Source organism: Leguminivora glycinivorella, chromosome 2 (genome assembly GCF_023078275.1).
Source record: "Leguminivora glycinivorella isolate SPB_JAAS2020 chromosome 2, LegGlyc_1.1, whole genome shotgun sequence".
Lineage (NCBI taxonomy): Eukaryota > Metazoa > Arthropoda > Insecta > Lepidoptera > Tortricidae > Leguminivora > Leguminivora glycinivorella.
Window position 1 is genome coordinate 24840201 of NC_062972.1, and position 9645 is coordinate 24849845.

At 36.0% G+C, this 9645-nt stretch overlaps 1 protein-coding gene across 1 annotated transcript; it reads right to left on the minus strand.

The window, feature by feature from the left end:
- Positions 1–6915: 6915 nt before the first annotated feature.
- LOC125241153 (defense protein 3-like) lies at positions 6916–9297 on the minus strand. The gene is made up of 3 exons (XM_048149496.1): positions 9003–9297; positions 8261–8449; positions 6916–7207 (listed from the first exon to the last, which is right to left on the minus strand). The coding sequence occupies exons 2-3, from the start codon at positions 8395–8397 to the stop codon at positions 7006–7008; spliced, it is 339 nt and encodes a 112-aa protein (XP_048005453.1). The 5' UTR covers positions 8398–8449; positions 9003–9297; the 3' UTR covers positions 6916–7005.
- Between the last annotated feature and the right edge of the window lie 348 nt (positions 9298–9645).

Genomic DNA, 9645 nt, shown 5'->3' on the forward strand with positions numbered 1-9645 from the left:
TAGACAACCATGCAATGGCAGAGTCCTTAGAAACGCAATATAGAATATTACTGGCAACGCAACGTTGCGGAGTAGGGCTGCGAGTTTAGAGACGCGCGTTAGCTAATTCTCGTGTGTGGCAGCAGCTGGTACGCCATTACTGTACATCATCTTTGTAATCGCACAGGCGTGGGGTGCCTAGTTATCGATAGGTACATTTGAGAGATAAAATTATCGATAAAACAATAACATATCAAGCAAATATATACGTCATTTCAAAGGTGTTTATACCAATTTGTGTTCCAAAAAATGACTTTTGATACCTACATTAGTAGTCATATACTTTTTACATCTTAGTCATCAGATAAAATTTAGTTTTTTGGCGAAAATATCTAATCAGATGATTAGAATGCAATTATTTTACAAGTTGTTATTGAGGTTTGCAATCGTTAACAAACCAATGTGTTTTCTCTTGAACGAATTATCTGTAGTTATAATTTATTTTTATTTTGACACATATGGAAATATTTAACCATAAAAGACAACTATATATTAGTGGTGCGTCGTGTTAAAAAAACCTATACACAAAATGCGGTGACAGTACAGAGTTCATCCATAATAAGTTACAAAGTATCGATCACAGATGTCATATATACCATAGATCAAGCAAACGTATCTACTTAGCATGTCAAATGAACTCAGTGAAATCCACTGAGTTGTCCGTCTTTACTCGCAGCTTGCAGCTTTCGGGCGTCAATTTTTGTAAGTTGAAGTCAACCAAAACATAAAAAATGCCTCGTTACGTGATATTCAATTGCAACAACACAAAAATTATGAACAATCAAGAGCCTGAGACATATTTAAAATTACAGGCAAGAATCAACTTCAGTACAAAATTTGACACGCTCGGCCCCTATACAAATATATGATTTTTTTCTTCTATCTAAATTAAGTTCTGTGGTATCGATAGTAAAGTGTACATCACTATCAAAAGGCTTGCTGTCTAAAAGCTATTAGCAGCTGCGGCGGGCACCTGCGACTGTCATTCCGCCGAAGTACCGCGGAGTAATGACAGACCTGCCATGTGACTTTACTTTGACAGCCAATAAGTGCACTGCAATCTACTTAATCGCGTTCACTTACATCTACACTTACGCGAACACAGATATTTGAAAATCACTGTAATAATATGAGGTGCTGTTTGGTTAGGTTTTAAACATTAAAGAGCTTCAGTCTATTTCGCCTCAAGGTAATAATATTATGAGCTAATAATATTAAATACTTAATGATACCTATTTATTTGTCCGGTAAGGATGACAAATATTGAAATGGATCATACTTTATTTAAAAAAAATGTCATGTTGATACAATCAATTTAATCACAAAATATTAATCTGTGATTAACTAGGCAATATATTATAAAAAAAAGTTTTTATTAATCTATTTCATTATAATATATACATTATTCTTCAAAAATTACTTAATTATTGAACCACTTTTTTTGTTCCTATGTAACAATTTCAATCGTATCACTAACCATTTTTATCATATTTAATAATTCAATTTCAATCTGTTCCACATTCCATATAAAACGAAGTAAAAACTGTACGGAATTGAAAACTATTTTTAATTCATTTCTTTTACTCACTAGCGTCCTGGGAAATGTTATTTTAGTACTACGTGCATGGATCCGTCCATTCGACTTTATTTTTTAGCGCTGGTAACATCAGTATCTTGTCACCAAGACACCCTTCCCTGAGTTTTCTCAGATTTGTTAGAAGTTAGAAACTGATTTAAATGGGTATCATCATACATTCAAATATTTACTTGATGACTTTACCAATTTTTGCAAATGCAATGTAACTTAAGTCGAATTGTACTACGATATATTGCACTGGGTTGGTACTGCAGCGCTGGTAGCCTAGCGGTAAGTACGTGCGACTTTCGTTCCAGCCAGAGGTCGCGGGTTCAAACCCCGGCTCGCACCAATGAGTTCTTCGGAATTTATATGCGAAATGTCATTTGATATTTGCCAGTCGCTTTTCGGTGAAGGAAAACATCGTGAGGAAAGGACTAGTTCCAGTAAGTTCTAGTGTATACCCTTCGGGTTGGAAGGTCAGGTGGCAGTCGCTTTCGTGAAAACTAATGCCTACGCCAAATTTTGGGATTAGTTGTCAAAGCGGACCCCAGGCTCCCATAAGCCGTGGCAAATTCCGGGATAACGCAAGGAGGATGATGATGATATTGCACTGGGTTATAAAACATAATAGGTACCTATACCAAGAATTTTTAAACGTTGTATGGAATTTGTGGTGTCTGTGTACAGAAAAATATTTTTACACAGAATGTTTGTAAGAATTTTTAATAATTATCTTAGTAAACGTCTTTTTGAAAAGACTGTCTTTTGAATAGGATTGTTTGTGATTTTAACGCGCCTGTTTACTTTACTTCTCGGTGTTGAGTTAATTCCTTCAGGATATTTTAAACTACTTTAATATCTTTAAAAAATTGAATCGACCTGTTGTTATTTGATAGGTACATTAGGTACTTACCTAATGTATGCCACTGGAGCCCGTATATTTAAACTAGCGACGTTCATGTTGTTGGGTTTCGCTTAGTCAATTAAAACTCTGGAGGCACTTAGTACCCCCTTCTACCCCTCCCACGAACCTCCCGCGTCTGATGCGGAGTGGGTACCTATTTTGAATTATTGGGTAGAATTCTATATACATACTATTTATACGGGAAAATACGATAAAAACAATATTTTGTATTTAAAACCACCAAACTAGTACAAAATCTTGTATTTTTAACTTCTGATTAGCAGAAACGTCTGCAATCGATGCCACTAGGCAAAAAAACTAGGTAAAAAAAAACTTGTATGTTCTAAAATGAACTCAAAAACATTTACTTTAATAGTTCTGAAGAAAAATGCTGGTCAGTTTAAAAAGAACGGTTTAGTTTTTGGCTTGGTGTCACAGGACCCACAGGACACGCCCGTTATATGTAGGTATCAACGGGATACCCCCATTTGCCAGAATTTCATTTGCCATAATTTTATTTGCCATCCTATTCAACAATCATAATATTGTTTCTCATAACATCTTATGCCATAATCATTGTTTACTATATTAATCTAGTGCCAGAAACTTTGTTTCCCATAAAGTCAGTTTCCATAATGTCATTTGTCAGAATCATCGAAATCCGTAATTACCACATTCCATACCATCATTTGTCATACAAATTAGCATCCAGAAAAGTCAATTTCCATAATGTGCTTTGGCAGAATCGAAAACTACTATAATAGGTACTAGAAGGACTAGAGAATGAAGCTGCTATCAGAAAGTAGGTTAGGTTAGGTTAGAACTGTGACCCCTGGAAAATGAAACTGCTATCAGAAAGTAGGTTAGGTTAGGTTAGAACTGTGAACCTCTGGAAAAGGAAACTGCTTGAAAAGTAGGTTAGGTTAGGTTAGAACTGTAACCCCGGAAAATGAAAATACTATCAGACAGTAGGTTAGGTTAGGTTAGAACTGCGACCCCTGGAAAATGAAACTGCTATCAGAAAGTAGGTTAGGTTAGGTTAGAACTGTGACCCCTGGAGAATGAAACTGCTGGAAAAGTAGGTTAGGTTAGGTTAGAACTGTGACCCCTGGAAAATGAAACTGCTACCAGAAAGTAGGTTAGGTTAGGTAATAATATGGGCAACAATTAATATGGCAATAATTGCTTATGGCGTTTGAATATTCTATGAAACCATATTATTGCACTTAATAATATGGCTAACAAATAGTATGGCATTTTATGATTATGGAAGGTAATATTCGGATAAACAACGAGTATGTCATATGATTTTTATGGTAAACAAATCATTCGGGCAAATGAAATTCAGGCAAGTTAGATTCGGGCAAATGAATATTATGTTAAATGACTGTCGGGCAAACAATAGACAACCGGTATCAACACTTGTACATTTGTAATCCTCATTAAGACGATACAGGAGGGGTCAATTCTCCATACAAACGCGCTCGACTATTTCCTCCCTGGTTTTTGAAGATAGAGCAATGATCAACACAGATTATTATTATTTTCATCTGTGTCGGACCGTTTTGATTTTTTTGATATTCTTATTTTTAAAAACGCTGGAGCCCATCAAAAATTTCCAAAAAAAGGCCTTATTGATTATGGCGCAAAAAAAGGTATAGTATTCAAAATTGTTAACAATTTGCCAAAAAAAACTAAACGGTCCGACACAGATTATTTCATTGTTATTCAGATTCTCAAATTTCATTACGATTGATTAAGTTTTGAAGGAGGAAACAGTCGAGAGCGGAACCTCGATTTTAAAGATTTTTTCGCAATATCTTTTAACTGATTTGTTCTGAATGGATAATTTTTTTTTTCGATAAATCTAGTTAATAACACTAGTATATTCAACTAAAATTTTGAAATTGAAAGGGGGCCTTTCCATTTTAGCATTTTCGCTCCTGTAGCGTCCTAAAAGGACATAAAGTCTACCGATGGCAGGGGCGGCTCACTCCGCGATTCTATCGCCGCGCTACAAGTACACGCTGGCGGCCGCGAGTTCGCGGCCTAATCAGGGGTGGCGCGCGTTCTCATAGAACACACGTTTGCACTTTCTATTGTTACTTTACGTCGCGAGTTTTTTTAAAGTTTTATATGCGATGTCCACGTATGAATGGCTAATAATGCTTAGTTAAATAGACATCATGAATAAAATAGGTCAATCTTACACAGATTTACTATTGATTAAGTCCCACGGAAAAGTTCAATAAGGCTTGTGATGTTGGGACTTACACAAAAATATATAAATACTGTATATATACCCAGAAAGTACCCAAGACAATAATAGTATAACATTTTATCTGAGTATTAATTCATTTTAATCCATAGGCAACCCTATCGTCCGACGCTGCGCACGTGCGGCTCGTTTCTTTGTTAGAATTTTGTAGGCATTTAAAAGGCGGCATTTCGTGAACATCAAAGCAGTGGGCCTTCTGTACTTGTACTATTATATATTCTGTGCCGATGGTTGGTGAAGGGTGTTGCTGTTTGTATATGAAGTACGAAAGAAATAGAACATTTGAGTCTTCATTTGAGAACTCGTAATGTTCAACAGAATATTAGTAATACATGATTTTATTATTATTAGTCTTAGTACTACTAATTTCAACAAGTTTTTTCTTGTTAGGTATTAATTTTCATTCTCTCAGCAGATGTTTCTTTAGGACACACGGGTTTAGCTCCTGCCTGAGTAAAATTAACTATTAAAATCAGAATATTTTACATTTATTGTTGTGCTCATTCTAAGTATCGTTATTTCTTCGCACTTATGTGCTACCTCCATTTAAATATTGAGTTATAAATTCTGTGATTATTAGACATATTATAACTACAGAGATAATGAGTTCATTATAACTACAGAGTGAGTACACAGACTACACTACAGAGCTAACGATCCAAATTAACCCGCAGGGATAAATCTGAAACTATAGGATGTATTATATATAACTTGCGTAATAAACATACTTGTACGAGAATTAGATTCCAAACCAGTTGCAGTGGTTTTCGACACTTGTACAAATGTCATTAATTCAAAGAAATGAATATTTCCGTGTAATATCAATGTAGATCATGGATTATTTATATAGGATTTACATACTTCATACTAAGAATCGTACCTCGATTTTTTTAGAGCGCCATCTAGTTTTTAGCCTAAAAGGACATTTCAGGGGTACGCTTTTTACCCGTGGTTCTAAATGTTTTGATGGCAGTCAATGCACTATGAACACACATTTTATAATAATTTGATAATAATCTTCTATACCTATTCTGAATTTTCTTTGTTAATAGAAAGAGTTCTGTGATAAATATTTATGTACCGTTAAACCCCATCTGTTCACCTATGATATCTTAAACTTACTAAATTCAACTAAATCTAGTCAGCAAATAGTTTATTTGCAGCCTTACACTAAAATCTATACGATAATTGTATTTCAACTATTATAGAGGTTAAATTCAGGCGAAGTTGTAAGTAATCTCGATGCAAAACAATAAACCATCTAGATGCTATTCTTAGATATTTTTTATTCATAAATCGGAGTTTTGCGACCTCGGCATATCTCGGCATCCCCGTTCCGTGGATTTTTCAGACTTATACGTAAAAGAGCACAGACGTACTGGTATGTCTATGTAATAACCGACATTTTACTTTGAAAGAGTAGATATTGTTCATGTTTTATTCATTCTGGTTCCTACGTATGACAGTAAGTTTGTTATAACTTTTGCAATTAGATCCAGCTGTGCAATTTACATCTTAAGAACTTAGGTGTGTTACTTGTTGAATTTTGTGAAGTTTTCCATTTACCGTGCTTCTAGTGTCTCAGATTTTCTCGATTCAAATGAAAAACAGAAATAGCAACATACTTAGGTGCTACTTGATTGGTGTTACGGATTATAAAAACAAGTACACGTGTCGTCTTATCACATATTCTTTCTTTACCCTTGTGAGTGGACTTGGGTCATTATGCGCTCATCCAGAACCCACGGGAAAGGTCACTTGCGACAATCGTACAAGTTCGTAAAACATGTTGCTCTGTATCCCGGATGAGGTGTAAAAAAACCCATACTAATATTATAAATGGGAAAGTGTGTGTATCTGTTTGTTTGTCCATCTTTCACGGCAAAACGGAGCGACAAATTGACGTGATTTTTTAGATGGAGATAGTTGAAGAGATGGAGAGTGACATAAGCTACTTTTTGTCTTTGTCTAACCTCCCACTTCCCTAAAATGGGGGTGGAAGTTTGTATGAAGCATTCCACAATTTTCGAATTTAACGCGAGCGAAGCCGCAGGCAAAAGCTAGTCTCATATAAAAATAGGTTTTTAAGGGAATTTTGTTTTTTAAATTATAAAGTGTAGTTATATTTTAATTTACATTTAGATACAGTGCGGTTATAATACGAGTATTAAGTTTTTGAAAAACCATCCAACTTTAAAAGAGGCATTAAAACTTCTTCTGCACATTGAATAGCATGTTGGGTTTGAAGCCACCGCTGCTGTGAGGATTCATGGATCTGTTCGCTCCAAGGTTCAAGCTCATGGCTGATGTAGGAGTCTGATGCAGGTTGAACTTGGCACCGATGTTTTGTTCCGTGTGCTTGAACATCGGCGTGTGAGCGACCGAGGCACTGGCTCCAACCGTGTTCCTGTAAAAAAAATTATTGATGTTATCCTTAGCTTAACTGGCCAATAAAGTCCCCTGAAACCCGATTTCAACTATACAATACCCGTTTAAATTTCGTACAAATCACACCAAAACTTAACAAATTAAAAATCTAAATCTTTTCTCAAGAATCATATTGGTGACACAGAGGTGAAGGCCGTATAATTTGTTCAGTATTTTTAGAATTTATCGCGAACAGACACGTTTACTGAACAGTTTTGTAATAATTACCTCCATAACTTTGTATAGAAGGTTTAGGAAGTAATTTTTCATCCCTTCGTGAACATTTCTAAATGATATAAATATACGCAACTATAGGAACAAATCAAATTATTTTTAACAAATTTTTGATTTGTGTTTTTAAGTAGTCACACTACAATATTTAAATTAAAAATCGAAATAAGATGCCATATATTAAAGCAAAAATTACGGACACCACCAAGGCGAAAGCCGGATTCGAACCGGTCTTTAGCAGTCCGGGCTAACGCCATGAACCCCTAGGCCACCCTGTCACAGCGGAAGACGTCGAAATTTCTCTTCTATATGTCATCTTTGTTAGACTAGGCGTCTTTGACCAACTCTAGGGGCAAGCAGTAGGTGCTTGATCTAAATATGTTTAACTAGACCAATTTGTTCTTAAACTACGAGTATATAAATTACTTCGGAGAAGGTGGTGGGGGCTATCATCATTGGAATAAATTCCCTCGTAATATCAGTGTTGTATAATTTGGTCATACGGAACTTATTTGTTCCGTCTATTATTGTCCTTTGAGTCGTCGGCAACCCGAACCCTCCTTAGAGCTTGTACACTCCTTTGTACAAGCTCTAAGGAGTGGACCAGTTTCTAATAGGTTGGCAACGCGCATGTGACACTCCATGAGTTGCAGGCGTCCATAGGTTACGGTACCGCTTTCCATCAGGCGGACCGTATGCTTGTTTGTCACCGACGTAGTAGTATTTAAAAAAAAGTTCATAAATTGGCACCAACTTTATGGTCAGTACCTATGAATACAATAAACGCAATACAAATACATACTTGTACATATAGTCGACGCCTCCTCCATGTGTGACAAAACTGGGGTGATTGTGAGGCATAGTCTTGGTCGCGAAGGCGTGAGCGTCCATTTTATGGTTGTTAGTGTGGATCAGGTTCATCTGGGCCGCTGCTGACATCTGGTCGACTTTAGCAGAATGTGCTGCGCCGAGTTGGCCTCCGAAACCAGATCTAGAAGTAGCAAAAAAATATACATGAAGACTTAAATATCAATATGTAAAATCAGATTTCATAAGGTTCACTAAAATTGCATTAACTCTTTCATCCTTGCGTTATCCCGGCATTTGCCACGGCTCATGGGAGCCTAGGGTCCGGATTGACAAAGATTTAAATGTGCAAAATTGGTGTTTTTAAAATTAACTATTTAAGTAGGTACTTCGCACTGAGACTGAAGTGTTTCATTTCGGATTCAAAAGCCATGTTTTCTATATAAAGTACACAACAAAACATCTACAGATATGTTAAATATTCCCTGAAGTGATTGATATTTTTCGATTAATTTTTAGATCTAATATAATGCATAATATTGGTAAAGTGGCAGTTAGTAGCTATATACAGTTCCCAATAGCATACGACTGGCTAAATTCGATATACGGCCCAATTCAAACTAAAATACGTCAAATATAAGCACCAGTTTCGATATGAAACGGATATGTCAGTGTCAAAAGCGACGTTTTTAAAGAAAGTCATTTACAGCATTTGTAAAGAATATAAAAGTACTCACTTTTCTATACCAACGTTTCCTCCAACACTCTTATAAGCACCCCCATCCGTCAAAGAATTGACGAAGGCGGTGCCCTTCAGACAGTTCCCTGGTTCACCGTGGGTCACACCGATTTCATAGTTCTTGCTCCCTGCCTATCATGGTTCTCAGTCATACTTCCCTGTACCGACATTCTCAATTCGAAATTCAAATAAGGCGAAAATAAAAGACGCGCGACCGGCCAATAGCGTTACCAGAAAAAAAAATTTAATATTTTTTTAAACGATAGTTGCGCTTTGGATACGGGCTGGAAATAAGTGAACGAAGGTTTGTCGTACGCGGCTTTATATCGTTTTTCAGTTTTAGTTGGGAGTTCCCCTGGAGGCCTGGATCGCACTGGTTGGTCGTACTAAATTGCGTAGGTAGAAATTTTTAAATACGAGGTGTACCTACAATCAGGCTGGTTGGAAAATTAATGTATAGGTCATTCTATATTCTTTCATTATTCCCGGTCGTACTTTTAATCTTAAATATATTAAAGTTCGAAAGATGAATCAGGCATGTGACGTTACAGTCAATGCGTATTTTTGATAAAATTCTATGAATGAATCACATTTATTATAGCTACCATTTGTTTAAAAAATCCTAATCTTAATATCATATC

Coding starts and splice junctions, on each gene's coding strand:
- LOC125241153 (XM_048149496.1), bottom strand. CDS start 8,397: ATGTCAGCAGCGGCCCAGATGAACCTGATCCACACTAACAACCATAAA. Junction 7,208..8,260: donor GGCGTCGACTATATGTACAA/GTATGTATTTGT, acceptor TTTTTTTTACAG/GAACACGGTTGGAGCCAGTG.